The sequence below is a fragment of the Nannobrachium achirus genome, assembly GCF_963921795.1.
Source record: "Nannobrachium achirus genome assembly, chromosome: 15".
Classification (NCBI taxonomy): Eukaryota; Metazoa; Chordata; class Actinopteri; order Myctophiformes; family Myctophidae; genus Nannobrachium; species Nannobrachium achirus.
In genome coordinates, this window is record NC_137822.1 from 38,696,868 (window position 1) to 38,720,510 (window position 23,643).

General features: G+C 42.4%; 1 protein-coding gene across 1 annotated transcript; it reads left to right on the forward strand.

The window, feature by feature from the left end:
• Positions 1 to 55: 55 nt before the first annotated feature.
• On the forward strand, positions 56 to 22,793 carry ash2l (ash2 like, histone lysine methyltransferase complex subunit). Its single transcript, XM_080742935.1, has 17 exons — positions 56 to 104; positions 1,267 to 1,333; positions 3,490 to 3,635; positions 4,106 to 4,194; positions 4,847 to 4,941; positions 5,444 to 5,539; positions 5,833 to 5,928; positions 6,862 to 6,937; positions 7,818 to 7,835; positions 10,508 to 10,607; positions 12,061 to 12,278; positions 13,699 to 13,866; positions 15,397 to 15,590; positions 16,285 to 16,377; positions 16,769 to 16,867; positions 17,274 to 17,333; positions 19,731 to 22,793. Exons 2-17 carry the CDS (start codon positions 1,298 to 1,300, stop codon positions 19,836 to 19,838), a joined length of 1,692 nt encoding a protein of 563 aa, XP_080599061.1. The 5' UTR covers positions 56 to 104; positions 1,267 to 1,297; the 3' UTR covers positions 19,839 to 22,793.
• Positions 22,794 to 23,643: the final 850 nt, after the last annotated feature.

The following is a 23,643-nucleotide window of genomic DNA, read 5'->3' on the forward strand; positions in this document are numbered from 1 at the left end:
ACGGTCTCTCGCGTCTCGCGGTATTTTCCTTTTGTTATTGACACAGAACTAAACATGGCGTCCGGAGCGGAGGCTGCAGCTGTGGACCCGGAGCCTGCAGAGAGGTTTAACACATTTAACACTTATTTAACACGTTTTATTGTCGTAGCGACGCACTTTTGGACACATTAACTATCTCTGCGTGTTGGATAATAAACTGTTTGTATGAAGCTGGCCTCCCACGAGTCAGACATAGCAGTATAGTATAGTAGCACCTCGGCTAGGCTAGCAATATCAACCTGGATTCATGAATGAAGATGCATCATCATGCATGCAAATAGCAAATATTGCCCAGAAACCCTCAAATGGAACTGCATTGGCTTAAAAAGCCAGCTCGCAGCTAGATTTAAACACAATTTAGTAATATGAGTACTGCTCGCAATGTAATGTGGCAAAACGAGTGGCTTTTTTGCTTATAAAGGTTCATTAAACCAGTGGTTCTCAACGTGTGGGTCGGGAGGTCCCCAAATTGTTTTGGGGGGTCCCCAGATGATCAGCTTAATGTGCAACATTGTTTTCTCACTCAACAGTAAACAAACTGACATAAGGTTTAAGTGTATAGAGGGTATCTGCACATTTGTAAAGTGACAATTTAAGGACTTTTCAATACCCCTAAAATGACACATGTTGGCCAAATTGACAAATATTAGAGGCAGAAATTGTGAAAATAGTGAGCATGTAGATCTGTTATTTTCACAATAGAACTGTTTTATACAACATGTAATATCTCAACTCTTAGTGCTGGTCGGGGACGGGGTGGGGGGGATCCCCAGTTGGGGTGTCACAGCCTTAAAAGGTTGAGAACCACTGCACTAAAACATCCACTTAGCCTTGATACAAGACTGACTGACTGTCATTTTATATGACAGTCTTGGAGTTGAGTTCAAAATGAGCATTGATACAAGACTGGCCGTCTTGATCCAAGCCTATAGCCTGAATTTAATGAATTATAAATACATGAAATATGCAGAGGATATTGTAGGCGCCTCCCTTTTTACATTCCAACCAAATATATCGGCATTTATAACTCCCTTTTTGAATCTAGCTGAATATTCTTGATGATCTTCAACAGATGAATTGAAAATCGATACATTCTCTTAATTGTGTCATTAATATCCTAATGGCACCCACACGCGCGCGCGAACACACACACACACACACACACACACACAATGCTTTAATTCGATCTCATGACTTTTTTTATATAATATTATGTTTTAATTTCAGTGATGCTGGATTTGGTGAACTAGCAACTAACATGGACACTGAGTCATCCAATGGAAAAGAGGGAACGGTAATATTTTTATACATAATGTAGCTTTCCATTCTCACCTTGTTTAATGTCTGATGCTCTGCATTTCATTCCCATAACATCTAGCTTTGACACTGTACATATTGTTGCTGTCGGGCGGAAACCTAGTATATCCATCAATGTTATTTTTCAAGTAAAATTTTAAACCATTAATGGTAATTGAAAATGGCTGATCTACAAGCTCACAATGCGTCACAGGCGTTGTGAGCTTGCAGATGAGCTAACATATGGGGAAAAAATATTCTTGAATGGATCAAGACTAATCATAGATGTATTTTTCGAGTCTTGATAGTCTTGGGGCTCTATTATGATCCAGGTCTTATGCCTTATGCCTTAACTTCTTTGCCTTTTTTTACTATATATACATATTTCATTTAATATTTCAAATAGCTGATCTGCAAGCTCACAACATAGAGATGTAGATCAGCATTTGAAGTTAGGGCTGTCACGATATGACATTTTACATGACGATTAATTGTCACTCAAATAATTGGCGATTAACGATACAATTGTGTTTTTGTCATTGATAATTACATTTCTGTTTGGCTTTTAGGCTTTGAAGTTGTACATGGTAGATATGACACATAACCTAAATATACAAAGAAATTACTGACATATTTGACAACTTACTACTTAAAAAATAACTTTGATTGTAGATCTGCTATTTCCACTATTTTTGACATGGAAACGATTATGACGATTATGAAAAATAATCACGATTATGTCAAATAATCACGATTAGACGATTATGTAATAATTGTGACAGCCCTATTTGAAGTATTTAAAAATGTTTGTCAAAAAAGGCAAAGAAGTTAAGGCATAAGACCTGGATCATAATAGAGCCCTTGGTCTATTATCGCCCTATAGTCACTGGAAATATGTGCGCAAAGCCTGAACTTCACTGTACGCGTACAAACAAAATGTATAAAGTGTTGTTGACCCTGTATCCTGTTTATTCACTGATGTGAACTTGACGTTACTTAGGATCCTGTTTGTACTGTATTAGTTGCTCGCGGATTTCCATTGACAATAGGGCTATAGACACCAATACTATCACAGATACATTTAGCAGACGATCTGATCTTCTTAATCCAGAGTGACTTACAATAAGCAAGGACAGCACAAGGTAATGCATCAAATGCATAGCAATAGTAATCTTAGGTAAATCAAGAACCTATCCTCAGTCTAACAGTAGAATATCCTCAAAGAATCTATAATCTGTGCATTGAAAGATACTCACTAAAGGATGCCAGGTCAACAATGACCTTGGTGGCATACATAATATGCATCTAAATTACATTTTAGCCCGCAAGGTTGTCGAGGCCTGGGCAAGTGCTACAGGGTACAGTGGAGTCTGAAGAGGTGAGTCTTCAGATTACGGCGGAAGATTGGGAGTGAGTCTGCAGTTCTAACTGCAATGGGAAGATCGTTCAACAGTTTGGGGGCCAGAAGGGAGAAGAGTCTAGGACAGGGGTTTTCAAAGTGGGTGACGGGGCACCCTGGGGTGCCGTGACAGCAGTCCAAAGTTATTTCAGTCATTTTTTAACCAAAATGGCTATTAGCTCAACGTTTTCCTTGCAACATAATCACTAAAATATCGTCACTGTCGGGCAGAAACCTTGTATCTCGTCATGTCTTTTGCCCTGCTTCATCATACAAGACCGTCGCACAAAACTAGTGAAAACAGCCGATCTACAAGCACTTGTAGATCTTGTGTGCTTGTAGATCTGCTGTTTTCACTAGTTTAGTACATTTAATAGATGATAAATACAAAACGAACAGTTTTGGACATACAAGGTTTCCACCTGACAACGACGATATGCTATAAATATAAGGTGCTGGGAGTGAAAATTATAATGTAGGGGTGCCTCGGATTAAATAAATATATATTTATAGGGTGCCCTGAGACAGAAAAGTTTGGGAACCCCTAGTCTAGGACATGTGGATCATTGTCCCGGGAAGCAAAAGTCAGACTCGTTAAAATGCATCTTATAGTCTTGATCCGAGGCTAGAGACACAAGGTGTCTGCCTGACAGCAACAGTATTGTATGCCATGCTTATCTCCTTATGGATTATACAGTGGTCAATGTGTACAAACGACGCAAACTGTTTCTAAAAGCTACAAAACGGTGTTGCAGGAAACGGTGGGCGAAGGCTCGGAGGCTGCCGACACCCTGACGGGGTCGGGGGACGAGGAGAGCGGCCGGCAGCTGGGAGAGGTGGAGCTGCAGTGTGCTCTGTGTATGAAGTGGTTCACTGCGGACACCTTCGCCATCGACACAGCGTACGTCTGTTTACTCTGCAACATTTCTCCTTTCAGTCGCTTATGAAGCTTTGACTATGTCAGCAGCTGATTTTTTTGGCACTGAAAATAGCCAATCTACAAGCTTGTACTTAGCATTACTTAAAGTAACACCCACAACATGACCTTTTTTGCTGTCAAATAACTCATCCCGTTTTTTTTTGAAGAAAATGTGGGAAAGGATTAACTGCTCAAAACTATATCATAAATCTGTTTATGAACTCAAACATCTCTCAAAGTGTCATGTATCCAGTCTGTGTCCGTATTACTTCCAAAACACCACATTTTCTCTCAACAACTTTACTTTTCAAAACACTTACATACATGCGATCACAGCTCATGTTGAACCACACACGCATGCCCAGGGGGGATGAAGTTTCCTTTAAGCAAATTAATGTTTTTTGTTTTAATATTTTTATCATTTTGTTCCCTGACTTTTCTCTCCATTATAGAACCTGTCTTCCCTTCATGACCAACTACGTGTTCCATTGCAACGTGTGCCATCACAGCGGAAACACATACTTCCTCAGGAAGCAAGCCAGTAGGTGTTCAGCTTTATCTGGGGATGATTCGGACGGTTGTACTTATACCAGTACTATCGGGGTAAACCGTGTCATTAGTGTAGTTGCCCTAACTGTAGGGTGACCAGACCTCCCGGTTTGGCTGGGATTGTCCCGGTTTCAAGCTGCATGTCCCGAGTCCCGACAAATATCTCTAAAACACTTAATATGTCCGTTGTTTCAACATTCACTATGAAATTGTCCCGGTTTTTGCCAGAATTAAAATAATAGTAGCTGTTTTCAGTGGTTGAATAGACGTTTATCATGTTCTTTTCATGAAAACATGCTCACCTAACCAATCAGAAAATGTGAACAATTCCATTGCCTGTTTGCCTGTCAATCATTCGCTGCCTGTATACAACCCCTCTGTAGGCCTACAGTGCGTATGTGCGCGTGCATGAACGTTAGAGAATGGGCGTGTGCTTGCGCGGTGAACGTGCACATTGCTTTGAGGGTCCTGGTTTTAGGGAACAGTGGTTCGCGCCCCGGTTTGAGCGGCTGAATATATGGTCACCCTACCTAACAGGGCAACCAGACTATAGTACTTGTCAGACTTACTTCTTCCATCCATCTTTCCAGATACACTTTATTTAGCTTATTGATTAAGAGTTACTTTATTGTGCTTGTTTTCAGACCTTAAAGAGATGTGCCTGACAGCCCTAGCTAACCTGACATGGAGGTCCCGGACACAAGAGGAACACCCAAAGACCATGTTCTCCAAAGACAAGGTAGAAGAACACCCAAATACCATGTTCTCCAAAGACAAGGTAGAAGAACACCCAAATACCATGTTCTCCAAAGACAAGGTAGAAGAACACCCAAATACCATGTTCTCCAAAGACAAGGTGTCCTGTCCAGCCACCAAACAGTCTGGGTTTAAATGTCATTATGTTCAACACAAGTATTAACCACTTTGATTATGATGGGTTTGAATCATTTAAAAAACAGTTGAAAACGAAAATACGTACGTTGCTACATCAGTGGTGGTCAAACTTATTCAGGGTCAAGGACCCCTAAAATCATATGTATTTGGCCACAGACTACCTTTTCAAAATATCTTGTTCCAGATTCCTTTTTTAGTTAAAAAATGTTCCCCTTAAAGATGGTTAATGGTTAAAATTGTTAAAATATAACAAACAATTTAAAATGACTGATGCTTTCCCAGTTTTAATGGGTTAAACCTAAATCTTGGTACTTCTTCTAATGTATTTCTTTCCCTCTACATTGCAGGACATCATTCCGTTCATTGATAAGCACTGGGAGTGCATGACCACTCGTCAGAGACCAGGGAAACTCACATGGCCCAACAACATTGTGAAAACCATGGTAATGTCGCCTTTTCATGGTTTGGGAAAATGGGAACTATTTGTGTAAAACTCACTGAACTATGATCAATGAGTTTAATTCTCAGGGAAACAAATTGCCAGTGGTTTTCAAACAATGTGTCAAGGCACACTGGTCTGCCGTGAGACAAGTCCAGGGGTGCAATTGGGATTTTGTATCAACTGAATATTATTGCAATATAACTGGAAGAAGTTATAATTTAAGTTATAATTCCTTTGTTTTAATCTACTTTATCAGTACTTGTGCGCACTCATTCCCCTGTGTCTTTGTTCCAGAGCAAAGAACGAGATGTATTTCTGGTGAAAGAACACCCAGACCCCGGCAGCAAGGACCCAGAGGAGGATTATCCAAAGTTTGGACTTTTGGATCAGGTAATGTTTTTTCTTCTGCCCCCTTTTCTCCCCAACTGAAGTCGTTGTGCCAATCTATACATTCTGCTGTCGCATCGTACCGGCTCACCTGCCAGCCAATAAAACGCTACAATATCAATAAAAGCTGTGGAGGTGGTTGTGTGCACACATTTGTAAACTGCAGCATTTAGCCAAAATATGTTGCTAGAACCACCAGAGTTTTTGTTCTAGCTCTTGTTTTTATCTTTGGCCACGGACCATGGCGTTTTTCGACGTCGTGGGAGCTGCTGGAAGCTGGTCTGGTTGTCTGTCTATGAGGCGATGCGTCTGTGAGAATGCTCTCCCCGCTTGATAATGTTACATCGTAATCTAAATACTCCATGAGGGTACAGAAGATGGAACCAAATGGACCCGTGGTCCATGTATTTGTAAGGGGCGACAAAGAGGGCCTTCTCAGTAGCCGCCCTCACCCTCTGGAATGAACTACCCAAGCCCATCAGAGATGCTCCCTCCCTCCCTACCTTCAAAACCGCCTTGAAAACCCATCTGTTCAAAATCGCCTTCCCCAATTGACATTTTTGAACTCGTTTTTATTGTTGTATGTTTTATCTCTTTTGTACTCAGGAAAGCGCTATATAAGTCCCAGATATTATTATTATTATTAAGCTTTTCGCTCTCTTGAGTAACAAAAACCAAAGATTGCTCTTTTTAAGCCACCCGCTCATATTGAACGTGATTCCTGAGTAAATCGTTTATGACCTGCTAAATCAGTTTGTGTGCCTCAGACTCGTGTTGCTGCTTTCTCTGACTGTGTTGGAGCTGTGAGTGTGCGTATATGAGGTGTCAAGTGGTCATTCCTAACTATCAGTAATTTGGGTGGGGGGCCCCCATGGGAGGTACAAATGGATGAAATATAACTGAGCTGTGTGTGAATGTGTTGTTCTTCTTCTACAGGACCTGGGGAACATCGGGCCCTCATACGATACGCAGAAACAGACCACCGCTGCCCCTGCGGTTGGAGGACTCAATGGTGAGTCGTCGTAATAATTGTCATTAACAATGTAATATGCAGTAGGTGCAACAAAGCAGTGCCAGGAATTGATGGTGCAGATATCTTAGGACAACCACTGGAACTGGTTTATCTCGATTGATTGATGTTTTATCTCCAGAGGCCGATGGGAGGGAAACATTTCCTGCTGATAACGGCTGGCTTTTTCATGTTGGCACTGCCACCCTTTTTCGGTGGGTCAAAATGACACCGGCAGTGTTATTCCCCCAAAGGCCTTTGCACCAAGGCCTGACAAATGAATGATTATGAAAATAATGAATACTCACTCACCGGTAAATATTTTTCATCAAAAATATTCTCATATACCTGTAGTCGATGCCTCATTCATGTAGGTTGATGTCTTTATTGGTGTTGCGGAAACTCCAAGAATCGACCTTGTTCTGAGTAAAAATTATGTTACTTCATCAGCACTTAACGTTCACGACACAAACAACTGTTTGAAACTATGTATTTTTGGGGCGATTTAACAAGACTTGGGGTCCAATGACGTGGCTTCACATGGATCTCAGACATCACTCATCTACAGTATGATGTTTGACAACGTATTTGGGCATGGTTTCAACCCAGTTCATGCTCACAGTTGGGCAAACCAAGCCCCTTTGGCTTCAACTGTAAGTGATCCAAATATTTCAAAAATTATAGAACATAATTTGAACAGAAATCATTGTGGTTCTACATTAGCCTAGTGGCGGTGTGTGCAAGAATGCTGAGCAGTCCAGCGGTTTGGTTTGAGACACACATGCAGCCAGACAATACAGAGAGACCAGACCCCTGGTGTGTAAGAACTTTAAAACAATGTTAAAGGTGACTGTGGTCCTAAGTGTTGTGCATTGTGTTCCAGGTGGATCAACCTTCTCAGGTGAATATGTGTAGCATTTTGAACTGTGTGTGTTTGTGTGTGTGTGCGCTTCCTGTAACCCTCTGGATAGTAGACGAAGTTGGCTTAAAAACAAACGCCTAATTTTTTTTTTCTTTTTTCCCCAACTTAGCCAGGTTTATGGTTGGGCGATATGAACAAAATAAAAATATTTATAATAATATATATTATATATATATATTTCTTTTACCAAATAAAATGCCTCGATATTGTAGCCTGGTGAAACATCGTAAAATGATCGTGTGTCTTCTACAGACCGGTCTGGACCCAGAGTGGGCTTTTAGCAGAAACCAAAAAGTGGAAGCAATCGTTGTCTGTCAAGTGTAGACGCTTATTGGCTCTTACACGCTTTGGTTTCTGCAAATCGCCCACCTAGCACTTGGGTCCAGACTGTAGAAGACACGTGATAATGTGAATGCACTCGCCCTAGACGTTTTACCAGGCTACGGTATCGATACTGTGATGACAATATCGCATTGGGATAGAAGTTTTCATAGAAAACTTTAAAAAATAGAAGCTCACAAGCAAGAGCTTGTAGCTCTATTGTTGCTTTTGTAGCTCTCTCTTTTTGGCTATTTAAAAAAAAGAAAAAAAAACAAGTATAAAAAAGGCTTAAGTGATTACAACCAAGAAAAGACAACAATTAAGAAATATCATGTTATTACGACATGCAAAAGCTAGTCTGATACCACAATATCGATGTAATATCAATATATTACGCAGCCCTAGCCCAATTTGGAATTCATTATGGGCATGCTACATCTTAATCACTTTGGGCATGTCATTTTATGAGAACATTAAATAAAAAAACAGCATCTGTTTTCACCGCATGAAAAGTGTTAAATAAAGGTTCTATTAACGGTCAACTTCATCCAGGTCCAGTTGTAACTTCCCCTGTCTGCGCTGCTCTGCATTATGATTGGTGGCCTCCCAAAGCTTTCTCCCCTCCTATTGGTGGATTTATATGTGTGCGCCTCATCCTCTGGCTTGTTGCTGATTGGTTCTGGGAAACCCTAAAGTCTGCCGTCTCAAATGGCGCCCTGTACTCCCATGTGTTAACATACACGTGTGAGAGTTGGGTGCCATTTTGGATTTTCCTGTTGGCTTTCATCCAATACTAATTAGTCCTCATCTTGCTCCTTCTCCCCATCCTTATGTACCCGTATTGTACCCTGGTTTCCATCCTTATGTACCCGTATTGTACCCTGGTTTCCATGCTTCGAAAATCCATTGAAATCTGAAACAAAGCGCCTGACAAATAATCTAGCCTTTAATAAACTGTTGTAATTTGGGAAAGTACATGTGTGATCCTTAATCACCGAACCCTAGTGTGTTTCTGTGAGCTTGGGTTCCGGTGCTGAAATGTTTTTAAAACCGCTACTATTGCTTATCAGAACTCCTTTATTGTCTTAGCTCTTGTTTTCTGGTTTTATTTTACTACTCCTGCTTGGCTTTTAGCGACGGCTAAAAGATGTAATACAATAAATATTGTATATTATATTTAAATAATATTAGACGATTTTAGTATCTTTCTCCTTTGGTATGTGCAGGAGTCTTGTTCTAAAGATTAGCTTTGGTGTCATTCCAAATAATGACTGCTGCATAAATTATGATATCATTATGTTTTTGGTTGTTGCTTATTATAACCTGTGAAGGGAGCTTTAAGTTTCATTCATGCTTTGGTGAGAAAGTGACAAATGTAACCCAGTTGAAAACGTGTCCCTCTGGCCTCATACTAATTTAAACTGGGGAGTGTATGGGCTTTGCTTCATCCTCTTCTTTGTGGGTTTTTAGCCTCCTCAAACATTTTCTCACACGCAGACGCTATTGTCTGTTATATGATGAGAAGAGCAGGGCTACAAGCAATACAACCTTTTAGATCGGCTATTTTTAGGGACGCACAGGCGTTCATATAGTTATCGGACGACATTTACTAAAGGTTTACTCAAATCTATATGAAGCTGAAAATGGCATCACTGATGATTGAAGGCAGCACATTTAATCTGTGTTTTCTGGTGAAGCTTTTCAATGGAGGTCTACCTGTTGAACGATGGTGGTTGAATTTCACAATTTATTTCACTCCACCTGTATGTATGTACAGTACGAAGATGGAGGGCCACAAAGAAGAGGCGTTCTAAAGCACCTTCCACACCATGAATGATTACTATGAAGATAACTATAGTGATAGATACCCTAACCCTGATGGCTATAATGAGCATCCACACTCATGAACCATAAGTTCTGTAAACAAACGTGACGGGAGTGTTGAACATGACGTCCTGTAAATTGGGATGGAGGTTAGATTGGCCTTCAGTTTCATCGTTCATCAAATCGCTCTGAAAGTGATGGCAACGATATCGTTCAGCGCTGCTGTAATAGTCCACGATCTTTTAAAACAGTGCCTTTATATTTGTCATTATAGTCATTACTCTTGGTGTGGCTGATCTTTGCATTTAATTGCCAAATGCGATCTAGACTAATTCCTTCGAGTCCGCTGTCTACCGACGTGCACACGCCACAATCAATTAGGTGCTGTCACTGTGTATATGCATGTGTGTGTGTTTGCGCTCACAGCACACGCACAATGTGCATGCGTCCACTGTGTGCTTTAGTTTTATTGTACAGCAGCATAACATGGTTGTGTCTGTCTGAAGGGGCTCTGGCTGCTGCTCCAGGAAAAGGCAGAGGAGCCAAGCGTAAGCAACAGCAGCAACAAGAGGGAGCGACGGCTGGAGCTGCCAAGAGAACACGCAGGTACATCCTTTATACCAAGGGTTCCCAAGGTCCTCAAGCCGTGACCCCTCATTCATATAGAGGGTATGCGCATGCATAAAGTGGGTGGCAAATCGAGTGGCAAAGTGAGTTTAACGGTGTTTAACGTTGTTTAATGCAATCAGATAGGACTTTTCTGTTTGGATGTATGGGCTGTCAAAGCCAGAAAGTATTTTTTTGCCACTCAGTAGGCGTTCCCGCATAAAATCCGTGTATGATGATGATGATGATGTCACGCGCATACCCTATATAGGAACTGGGGATCCCCCGGGAAATAATCATTTGAACTGGGGACCCCCCTCACCCTGACAAACACTTTGTAGGTGCAACATTTATTTTGACTGGGTTCCACAGTGACAATAGCCGAACTACAAGCTCACAGCGGCTCGCATTGCGGGGCGTTGTGAAGCTAGTGTTGTGAAGCCAGCGACGTGAAGCTGTAAAGTGATGGCTGACATAAGGTTGTTCACCTATCATGCCAAGTAGGGACGCTGGAAGTGGTTAATTCTAATTGAACACAAGAAAACATGCGTCTAACAAAAAAATCTGATTAATCTGCAAAAGAAGTCTTTGTGGAGAAACTATGCATAAAATAACCTCATTTGAGGTGGATAAATGCTAATGCTAGGGGGTGGCAATTGCCGTCCCCTGGGACCCCAAATGACACATGTCGCAGTCAAATTACTGTTACCTTTGTTTTGTGCCATGTCGAAGAAGGTTTAAACGAATCACTGACTTGACAATTTACAATTTAGGCATTTAGCAGACAACAATAAGCAAGGACAGCACAAGGTAATAATACATCAAATCATTTTAATTTTTCTCTAGGATCGTAAGTAAGCCAAGAACCTCTCATCAGTCTAACAGCAGAATAACCAAAGAAATCAATTCGAATTACAGTTTGTCGAGGTGCCAACTCGCGTCTTGCGCACAAGTAGGCCATAGGCCATGTATGAGCTGTGCGCCAGCAGAGCATGCCATGAGGTGCACTCACCACTGGTAATGCCAGTGTGACATCCCTGCTGGCATCACCAGGAATGCTGGTCCCTCATTGGCTGTTGATGACGTTGCCAGAAATGCTGGTCCCTGATTGAACTACGGGCTTAAACAAACAAGCACAACGACATACATACCCAGCCGATCTTAGTACTTGTGCGCGGTAATAATCAGTACATTGAAACTATACTCACTATAGGATGCCAGGTCAACAATGACCTGGAAACGGTCTACATAACATGCTATCTAGTTACATTTTAGCCTTTGCATAAGCCTGCACGGGCATCGTGGCTAGGGCATCAGGTTAAGGTGGAGTCTGAAGAGGTGAGTCTTCAGATTGAGGTGGAAGTTTTGGTAGTTAGTGAAATTTCTGGCCGGTTGAAGACCAACACTTTTCACAACAGTCTCCCCCCTTCTCTTTGTCCTGTCATCTCTGCAGTGACCCTCTGTTCTCGGCCCAGCGCCTGCCCCCCCACGGATACCCCCTGGAGCACCCCTTCAACAAGGACGGCTACCGCTACATCCTGGCCGAGCCGGATCCCCACGCCCCGGACCCCGAGAAGCTGGAGCTGGACTGCTGGGCCGGGAAGCCCATCCCGGGGGACCTGTACCGGGCCTGTCTGTACGAGAGGGTGCTGCTGGCTCTACATGACAGAGGTAAGGGGACCTGTACCGGGCCTGTCTGTACGAGAGGGTGCTGCTGGCTCTACATGACAGAGGTAAGGGGACCTGTACCGGGCCTGTCTGTACGAGAGGGTGCTGCTGGCTCTACATGACAGAGGTAAGGGGACCTGTACCAGGCCTGTCTGTACGAGAGGGTGCTGCTGGCCTTACATGACAGAGGTAAGGGGACCTGTACCGGGCCTGTCTGTACGAGAGGGTGCTGCTGGCTCTACATGACAGAGGTAAGAGGACCTGTACCGGGCCTGTCTGTACGAGAGGGTGCTGCTGGCTCTACATGACAGAGGTATTAAGAGGACCTGTACCGGGCCTGTCTGTACGAGAGGGTGCTGCTGGCTCTACATGACAGAGGTAAGGGGACCTGTACCGGGCCTGTCTGTACGAGAGGGTGCTGCTGGCTCTACACGACAGAGGTAAGGGGACCTGTACTGGGCCTGCCTGTACGAGAGGGTGCTTCTGGCTCTACATGACAGAGGTAAGGGGACCTGTACTGGGCCTGTCTGTACGAGAGGGTGCTGCTGGCACTACATGACAGAGGTACTACCAGGGGCTCTCCCACGGTCATGAAATTAGAAAAAAACTGTTTTACATGCCTTGGTAAAGGAATTCATGGATAAGGAGAAAGAATTAATCAAATGTTTTGGAAATTAGCAAAAGTAGGAGATCTACAAGCTCAAAATGCATCACTTGGTGCTACGTTTCAAGCTTCAAACAACAACATATCTACATATTTACATATATGGGGTATATCTATATCCGGTGCAATGTGTACCTGAGGTTAACTCATTTACTGCTATTAAAAAACATTAACTTTCGGGGTTGACTGCTATGTTGTCCTTACCTTTTAACGTGGGCGCCTGCGTGCACATTGTGCACAGATCACCAGGCGTGTGTACACCGATCCCAGCTTTCAAACAAAAAAATCCTATTGAAAAAGACACTTCCATCGCTGAGCTCCGTCTAGCAGTGTTTACATGATGGCTAGCGTTAGCTGCACTCTGTTCCTGCCCCCGACCATGATACAGAAACCTGATCTGGCGGAAGCCGGAAATGAGACCGTAAGCATTTTTTCGCGGGAGAGACCACTTAGCGATAAACAGCGATTATAATTTCAAATGTTTTATAGTGATTAAAGCATATTAAATTCTCTGGTTTATCGGGCCTGGCGGAGAGAAATATAGGCTTTTTCTCTGGATTATCGGGGTGAGGCAGTAAATGAGTTAAACAAGGTGTATGAGCATAGCAGCAGATCTTTAATGTGTACATGACGTGGACGTTAAGGTGCAGAGTGAGCGCTTGTTGAGTTTGACTGCATAGTCCGCAGATATGGTACAGAGTCTATTTCTGCATCAGATGTTCTCCTATACAGTATAATACTGACATGGTCTTCCTCCAGCGCCCCAGTTGAAGATCTCGGACGACCGGCTGACGGTGACGGGGGAGAAGGGCTACTCCATGGTCAGAGCGTCGCACGGCGTCCGCAAGGGCTCCTGGTTCTTTGAGGTGTCTGTGGACGAGATGCCTCCTGACACCGCAGCCCGGCTGGGCTGGTCCCAGCCACTAGGTACTACACACACACACACACATAGGGATGGGACGTTAAGCGATTTTATCGTTTATCGTCATATTAAAAAAACACTCACGATGATCGTAACCCAGAGATTTAATTCGTCGTGATATTGTCCTCCGTCATGCACTGGGATCAATTCACCTTTTATTTGCCGAGCTGCATATCCGGTACCACTTAAACCCTCTATTGGTAAAAGGTACTTTTTTTCACTCTTTAACAAATCTCTTTGCTAAACAATAGCCAATCTACATGCTCACAACGTGTCGCAAGCTTGTAGTTCTGCTATTTTTGGGCAAATGTTCCGCCCCAGGATAATGGATGTTGGGGATATTTTGATTATCACGGTAATATCATAAATCGAGATTTCTTTGCTCACAATGATCGTAAAATGAAATGTTCATATCGTCCCATCCTTACTACACACACACACACACACACACACACAAACACACACACACACACACACACACACACACAGGATCTGGCCGGACCACGGCAGGTGATCATCCCACATCGCACTTAGGTCTATCGAACTAATGGATTTAATCAATTATAAACAAATATAATCGATTTTTGGTTCAAATGTTTTCAAAATAGCTGATCTACATGCAATTATAAGCTAGATTTAATCTTTAAGACAGACAGATGGTCAGACTTAACAAGGAGACAACCCTTGTTCTAGATTCCTTTGCTTACACAGCCACACCATCTGACACAGGGAGTTCTGTAAGCATTCAACGTGCAATGCTATTTTATATCCACTAGAGGGTGCTTGATGTGTTTACTATTTCAACTCAAGCTTCTTAAATCAATGGTTCTCCAATGAGGGTCCGGGGACACCCAGTTGGTCCTTGATGAGGGGGTTCCAGGGTGTTCCCCAGCTAAATGATTGATAGTTACTGTATGACACACTGATAGATTACATTATATAGCAGGGGTCAGCAACCCTTTTGAAATGAAGTGCCATGTTTTAATTTTCTAGATAGTCAGTGTGTCAACATACATTTTAATGACCCCCACCCCCATTCTGACATATTTTGATTGTCAGGACATTGTTATAATGCTCATTAGACTCGGAGCAATAACCCATCTGTCTCCCGACTCCCTCCCCAGTCAAAGTTCAGGATCTTGATGAATGTAGAATTATATGCAGAATGTCATTTGCAGGAAATTACTTAATTTGAATTGACCGCGTTTAAAACAACATTTGATTTTAAAATATAAATCCTCTCTCTCACACAGAGTGCCAGTGATCACCCTCCCCTGTGCCAATGTTGGTACCTGTGCCTAAGGTTGCCTACCCCTGTTATATAGAGTTAACAGTAAGGATTTTACAGTGGGCATTGGGGCACCGAAAGATGAAATGGACTAAATCGCTACTTGTTTCGCTCAGCATAAAGTTTTGAAGCGACAAAAACACAATTAAATTGTTAACCTCCATTATTTGTGTGACAATTAATCCCCACATAAAATGTCATAATCGTAGCAGCCCTAATAGAGTGACGTGTGTTCTCTGGGTGACAGGTAACCTGCAGGCTCCTCTGGGCTACGACAAGTTCAGCTACTCGTGGCGCAGCAAGAAGGGCACCAAGTTCCACCAGTCCATAGGGAAGCACTACTCCTCTGCCTACGGCCAGGGAGACACGCTGGGCTTCTTCATAGAGCTGCCCGACGGCACGGAGACCGCCAAGGCTCTGCCTGACACTTACAAAGACAAGGTACCTAGGGCAGGGGTTCCCAAACGTTTTTGTCTCAGGGCACCCCATAAATATCTTTTTAATCCGAGGCACCCCATAGGCCTACATTATAATTTTAACTCCTAGCACCTTATATTTATAGCATATCGTCGTTGTCGGGTGGAAACCTTGTATTTATCATCTATAAAATGTACTAAACTATTTGTGTGCTTGTAGATCAGCTGTTTTCACTAGTTTTGTGCGACAGTCTTGTATAATGAAGCAGGGCTTTGGCTTAACCAAAAGACGTACACATTTGAAACTTGGAGATACAAGGTTTCTGCCCGACAGTGACGATATTTTAGTGATTATGTTGCGAGGAAAAAGTTGAGATAATAGCCATTTTGGTTAGAACTGAGTGAAAATAACTTTGTACTTCAAGTTTAAAATGATACTAAATGTTTTTTTCAAGTGTCGAAATACATTCCAAATATTATCAAATGATCTCGCGGCACCCCTGGACTGCCGTCACGGCACCCCAGGGTGCCCCACTTTGAAAACCCCTGAGCTAGGGGATGTAGCTGATGCTTACAAAGACAAGGTACACCCTAGGGGGCGTAGCAAACACTTAGAAAGACAAGCTACAACCACTGCTGCAATTTCATCATGGTGACAGTGACAGCCCCTATGTATTTGCAGACATACCTGTCCTGACGATGTGTTGTTGTGATTTCAGGCACTGATTAAGTTCAAGAGCTACCTGTACTTTGAGGAGAAGGACTACCTGGACAAGGCAGAGAAAGGCCTCAAGGTCGTCACTCCCAGCAAGGTCAGTAGAAAGACTAACTACAATCTGTAGTCAGGCCAAGGACCCCTTAGCTGAAAGAGAGATGAAGCAGGGGGACCCCCCCCCCCCCCACACACACACACACACTCTACATATTGTATTCATGTTAAATGTGTGTCGACTTAAACCCTCAATACTTTTAATCCTGACCTTTGGATTGGTACTTGGACTATTCTTTTTATTTTATTTTTTATTTTTACTGTACACCTACAAGCTTGTAGATTAGCTATTTTCGGCTCAATTTGAGAATATCTAGAATAGAGATGCAATGTATTCAAGTGGTTAATCCGGTATCTCTGAGGACCCCTTAGGGGTCCCGGGCAGTTGATCATACTATGTGTGAGGTGTTCACTTTGTGCTGCTTTCCTTTCAGATGATCTTCTATAAGAACGGGGCGAGCCAAGGCGTGGCCTATGAAAACCTCTTCGAGGGCCTTTACTTTCCTGCCATCTCCCTCTACAAGGGCTGCACGGTAATGCACTTCATACCTTTAAACAACAAGTATTATTACCAACAACTATGGTATGTTTTTGTACGTACTTGTACTGTACAGACGTACTGTACAAGTCACCCTAATCACCCTAACAAGGAAGAAACCTAACGATATTGGTGACCCCCACAACCTTTTCACCAAGTCAAACCTCTAAAGATTCACTCTGCTGAGTGCATTCTTGTTTTAAATGATCTCCCAGGGGCTCCTCACTGGCAGGTGAGCCAGTAGAATACAACAGCAGTGATCACACAGAAATGTGTGGGGAGGATTAATCGGCTATTCTAAATACATTTGTAGTAATGGTAATAATAATTAGTAATAATTTAATACAATTATGTTGTTTTAGCATAACGGCAGACTAATAAATCCTTTGTTTTGTTGACAGGTGTCTGTTAACTTTGGCCCACATTTCAAGCACCCTCCCAAGGATATCAAGTACCAGCCGGTGAGTACAGTAGCTCATTACATACCTTACACACATACATTACATACACATTCCCCCCATGAAACACTGCTTGTGGAATGCTGCTTCTGTACCGTGCTCAACAGGGGGGCAGGCTTCAGGATTTATAATGAGGCAAACACGGAACTGAAAGCTCCTATGATTGGCCGCTAGTTGTGCTGTTCTGGTGCCAGAAGCAACATGTTCTCCATAGGATTCCATCCATTCATTTTCCCCTAACTTTTACATTTGATTTTCGAACCATAAACAAGTAAGTACTTTAAGGTTCCTTTCGCTAGTCCAAAGCCTCGTTTCAATCACCATATGCGTTTTGTGATAATATGGTCCAATTTATGTTATATTTGATGTTAAAGCAGGGTATGCTGTAGGAGGGCCTTGTGATGGTTCTTCTTTGTGTGCTTTATTTGGCAAGCTCAACACCGCATTCTCCCAAGTATCCCTGCGGTTGCATGTGACCGTTGGCAGCCAATAGCATTCGAGATGGTACCATTTCTACAATGATGGCAGCACCCGTACAAGGGACAAAAAAGCTTGTGGTTCTCAACCTGTGGGTTGGGACCCCCGGGGGGGGTTAGATTAACTTAATGCTCAACATTGTTTTCTACCTCAACAGTAAACACACAAAGTTCAAGTGAATGCACATTTCTAAAGTGACAATTTGAGGACGTTTTTAATACCTCTAAAATGACAAATTAAACCTTAGCAGAATTGTCAAATATTAGAGGGAGAAATTGTGAAAATAGCCGACCTACATGCTCACAAGGCGTTGTGAGCATGTAGATCTGCTATTTTCACAATAGAACAGTGTTATACAAAATGTTATGCCTCAACTCTTGTTCTTTTTCGTCAGGGTGGGGGGGGGGGGGGGGGGTCCCCAGTTAAAATATGATTATTTGGGGGGTCGCGGCCTGAAAAGGTTGAGAACCACTGGCATAATGCCAATGGACTGTTGATATGCATCTATGCCAGGGGTGGGCAACCTTAGGCACGGGTGCCAACGTTGGCACAGAGGAGGAAGATCACTGGCAACCTGGCAGAAGTGTGAGAGTTTTTTTTTTTAATGTAGTCAATTAAATGAATTCACCTAATAAACAGCAAATTACATCCTGCACATAATTCTACATTCATTAAAACCACCCGATCCCCAAGTTATCATCCCATAGATTGGGATGAAATCAGCAGCACATTATCCCATAGATATGGCCGGTTTGGGCCCAAACGCCCCAGCTAGTTGTGGCGTTGGGTCGTCTGAACTCTGACTGGGGAGGGCATCGGGGAGATAGGTGGATTATTGCTCTGGGTCTAATGATCGTTATATCCTGCCAATCAAAATATGTCAGAATGTTTGATGGCGTGTCATTAAAATGTATGTTAACACTTATGTTGCTATGATTTTTTCTCTTCAATGTCCCACGTTGCCATGGTTACCATAGACTTCCATGTAATTGCGCAATTGTGTAAAAAGTGCACCCCCATGCCTAGATGATGCACCACGTGTGTGCACACTGTTCACAGCTTTCAAACAAAAAAATCCGCTTGGAAATCCGTTCAGGCATTCATGATTTATCAGTCATTATGTTTTCTTCAGATGTAAACAAACATGGCTGCCATGTTTGAAAGAATGGGTTGGTATGGGGGTTAAACATGCAATTTCGCGATCGCGATCATGCCTAATACATTTCTGGAGGTCCAAAATGTATTAATTTTTTTTTCAAAAACGGCCCAAACTCGGGAAACTCAGGGTTGGCACAGCGGTAGTACCTTTTCAAACTCGGGAAACTCGGGGTTGTCACCAGATGTGTTAACATGACACACTGAATATCTAGAAAATAAAAACATGGTACTTCATTTGAAAAAGTTAGCTGACCCCTAATCTAGGCTCATTCCTATGTTACTGTTAATTCATGCGGGTGTGACACCCAACAGTCAGCAGCCTTTGTAAACTTTGTTTAGGTGTGAAATAGAGGTTTGTTTTTAATCGATGCATGTGCTCCTGAAAAGTCTCTGTGCGGACGGCGTGGTACCGCGTGCATTGACCAACGGATCACTGCTTCAGTTGTACTGTAGGGACGGTTCAGCGGAACAGTTCTATGTGACGTGAACGCTCTGAAGGCTCATAGCCGAAACGCACAAGCGTTCGTTTGTTGGTGGTGTGCCAAGAAAACATCTCGATCGATATTACAACATAGTGAATTTCCAACAACATGGACACGATCGTGGCTTCTGTGGGTCTTCAAAATAACATACAATCAATGGAAAAACCCCAGCAGAAGGTATCTAAATAGTTAATTATATATAACGCATTTAAAGTGTTAAGATCTCTTCTAAATCAGTAGAAGAGGACTGACATGTCATTGTGTGTGTTTTCTCGTGGTTTAGATGAGCGACATGGGCTGGGGAGCGGTGATCGAACACACGCTGGCCGACATGCTGTACCACGTGGAGACGGATGTGGACGGGAGACGCAGCCCCCCCTGGGAGGGGTGAGCCCTGCCCCCCCCACCCCCTCCCCACACACAAACCTGGGTGTCAAGATCTGTAGAGCAGGGGTCTTCAACATTTTCAGGTCAGGGACCCCTTAGTTGAGAGAGAGATGAAGCAGGGACCCCCACAACCTTGTCATAGATTCCATATCGTTCCATTGTTTGACAGCACAATCATCAGTGTAATTTGGATTTATGACCAATTTGATATTTAACCACTTGAACCGTCAATACTTAATAAACTTGACTTTTCACTCTGTACTTAGTCTGCTCTTTTTCCCCTCCACACCAAACCTCTTTGCCGAAAATAGCCGATCTACAAGCGCTCTGCGAGGCGTTGTGGGCTTGTAGATCGGCGAGCTTGTAGATCTGCTATTTTCGGCCAAAGTTCTCAGAATATGGACACTAGGGTTCAAGTGGTTAATATAAAAAAATAGAAATAAATTGTATCACACAAAGATTTGGAGGACCCCCTGTAGTAACTCTGAGGACCCCCTAGGGGTCCCGGACCCTCTGTTGAAGACCCTTGCTGTAGAGGGATAAGCCCACACACACACAGATGGGTGTCAACATCTATGGAGGGATCAACCCACACTCACCTGGGGTCAACATCTGTGGAGGGATCAACCACCCACACAAACCTGGGGTCAACATCTGTGGCCTGGCACAAGCCAGCTATAATTATGGAAGCAGACTTCTTTCTTTTCTTTAATTATTATTCGACATAATATACACAGTAGAAGCATGTGAACTCTAGAGTCTCTGTTCTGGTGCAAATAGACGATCTATAAGCTCACTGTGCTTTTCTCCAACGACATTTGGTGTACAAGGAAAAAAGGGAGTCCTAGTATCGAGCCCTGGGGTACCCCGGTCAACTAAAGGCCTGTCCATACCCTCTCCAAACCGAACTTATCGGTGGAAAGGTCCGATTCGACTACAAATTGACGTTACTCGCGACTTCTGAAAAGCATTACACGGAATTAGAGTTTGGAAATTTGCACGTCGGAAAGTCCCAACTCACCGAACATTTTCGTTTCGTTTCGGAGAGACGGGCCTTTAGTATGATGGGGTTTAAGTGGTTTTAAAGTGATTTTTGTTGGAAATGAAAATATGTTTTTAAAAGTTCAAAACTGCAGATATTGATTATGATAATGGTAATTATTGTAATGAATGTTTGTTCAGTAACAAACATCTCCCCAACTCCTAACCTGAGCTTGTACATCTGCTATTTTTGAATTTGAAAACACGGACACTTACCTGGTTTTAATGGGTTGAAATAACATTTCCGGGGTCGGGATACCAATTTTATCCAATCAGGAGAGAGATGATTTTAGCAGCCTCAATTTTACAGCGCTCCAGTGCCAATTATCACTGTTCATTCTTGTGTTTGTTTTACTTGTTTTTTTATCCATGTACTGTACTGTACGAGTCCTCTCTCCTGATTGTCGAATTGTAGAATTATGCAAAAAAAAGTGTTTCCTTAAAATTCTAACTGATTAACCTTTTTTTTCTTCTTTTTTTTTACAGACTAAATCGATTTGTCTGATTAACCACTTAACCCTGTGTTATATTTTGTATTTTGTTGAGCCGACCTACAAGCACAAGTTTGTAGATCTGCTATTTGCACAAATAATAACAATAAAATGATAATTCATCAATAGTAGTTGAGTCAAAAGTTTGAAATAATGGCAAGTGTACACATGGGGTCCATTTGGTTTGGTCAGGGTTACAGACGTGTGAGTGTGTACAGAAACACAGAGATGGCCCTGAATGACCATAACTGGTCTGTAACTCTGAGAATGTACTCTTCAGAGTAGGGGTGGGCGATATGGAATCTATCACAATATCTTTTCCAAGCTGTCACGATACACAATCTTATCGCAATTCTTTTTCATGTTGGTTTTTATGGTTATTTGTCAAGTTACTTAACAGTAAAACCGCCTACACGGTAACAAAAACTAAAAGAAAAAGGTGTCACAGACCATTTAGACCAGTGGTCCTCAAAGTGGGATCCAGGGACACTGGTTTCCTTGGGATGTCTAAATTGACCCTTACCAGTATGTAACTCTTGACAGTATACAAATGAAACCATTTGGTTTCATTTGTATTCTGTCAACGTTAAGGGGAGACCTTGACGTTTTAAGGTTTGAGAACTACTGATTTAGACCAAAATGCAGGGTTAAATGCAATGTCTGCAATGTTTTATAAGGCTCCCCCCTGTATCACAATATATATACGATATCTCTGAAAAGGCATATCGTGGAGACATTGTGTCGTCTCAACGATATTTATCACCATATCGCCCACCCCTACTTCAGAGTTATGGGGGTCCTTGCAAATAAAACATTTGAGAACCACTAGTACTAGTTAGACTCCTAATGTGCCATAGGGTTGTCGTAAATCAGTGTCGTACGTATTCTGAGGAAAACCTGGACACCTTGACATTTGGTTATTGGTTCTTATGATCAAAATAAGAACATGGTGCGTAAAACATTTAATCTAAATTTGCCACCGACACTTCAGTCCGCTTAACAACATATTAGGGACTTTAGGCCGAGACGGTTTTCAGTACGGCTCCGTGGAAGTACAGCTGCTATGACGTGATCGCAGTAACAGTCAAAAACGTTAAGCAAACAGCCGTCGGCGACGGGTTCCCACCCCTTTCACTGAACTCTTGGGTTCCCATGGTGACGCGTCTATGCAGCAGACGTAGTTAGACACTGCGTGGAAAGGTAGCTTTTGCCGGAGTAGGATGGTCTGCGACGGCAAGCAGGTTTATCTTATCGAGCACTGGTCCATTTCCGGTTGCCGGAGCAGACTGCCGTAGCCATCGTTGCTTTTAGGGCTAGAATTATTTAATGCTTTAACTATTGAAAGATAGCAGATCTACAAGCTCACAGCACGGCACTCGGTGCCGCGCTGTGAGCTTGTATATCTGCTATTTTTGGTTAGAGCATAAATAATGTTTAAAGTGATTCAAATCTAAAGCGACACAGATTTGCGTTCAGGTCCATATTGAAGACCCTTGTTCCTTCAGTTCAAAGACAGGCCTGTCTTTGAACTTAAACCTCCATACGTTGAGCGGAGTCCCTCTGGGCTCTATGCTTGTCTTTTCTGTTTTCCTTCCTCTTCGTTAAATGTCTTAGCTAGATGTGAGCTTATTGATCTGGCTGTTTTCTTACCCGGCCGAAATATAATGGATTTTGGAGTTCACAGTTGTTTAAGACCTGAGGCTGATTTCTACAAATGCTGTCTAAATCAGTTGTCATAATTCAAAACTTTCAAGATTTTATTATCACATGTACAAGATTTTTTATTTTATTTTTTATCTAAAATGGCACCGATGCTTGAAAGGGTTAAGATGCTGTCTGTCCTGTTCTGAACATAGAGTTGACTCTTTGACGTCTGATGAGAAGTGTTTGTCTTTGTGAATTTTGACCTCTTTTTTTTTATACAATGCTGTTCAGTTGTAAAGTTTTCAATTGGTTTATATTTCTGGTTAAATAAAAGTTCATGCTGTACATGGGAGAAGTTGTGTGTTTATTCATTTTTATCATCATTACAAAAGGTGGATGCCTTCACCTTACTTTAGCAGTATGTGTTTGAGGGCATGTGTTTGGTAACTAACTAGCTAACACTTATCTTCTTTTGGCAACGGAACAAGTACCCACTCTAACACATTAACTGGAAACTAATTTGACTGAGCAACTTTCATGTGTAGTTGAGTAATAGGGGTGCAGGAAAAAATCGATTCGAATCGCGTTTCTAACATGGTAAGATTCAGAATCGATTATCATTTTCCAAAAATC

Excerpts from the sequence above, each read along its gene's own strand:
- ash2l (XM_080742935.1), top strand. The coding sequence starts at position 1,298 with ATGGACACTGAGTCATCCAATGGAAAAGAGGGAACG. Across the intron at positions 4,942-5,443 it reads CCATGTTCTCCAAAGACAAG|GACATCATTCCGTTCATTGA; the intron begins GTAGAAGAACAC and ends TCTACATTGCAG. Across the intron at positions 10,608-12,060 it reads GCTGCCAAGAGAACACGCAG|TGACCCTCTGTTCTCGGCCC; the intron begins GTACATCCTTTA and ends TCATCTCTGCAG.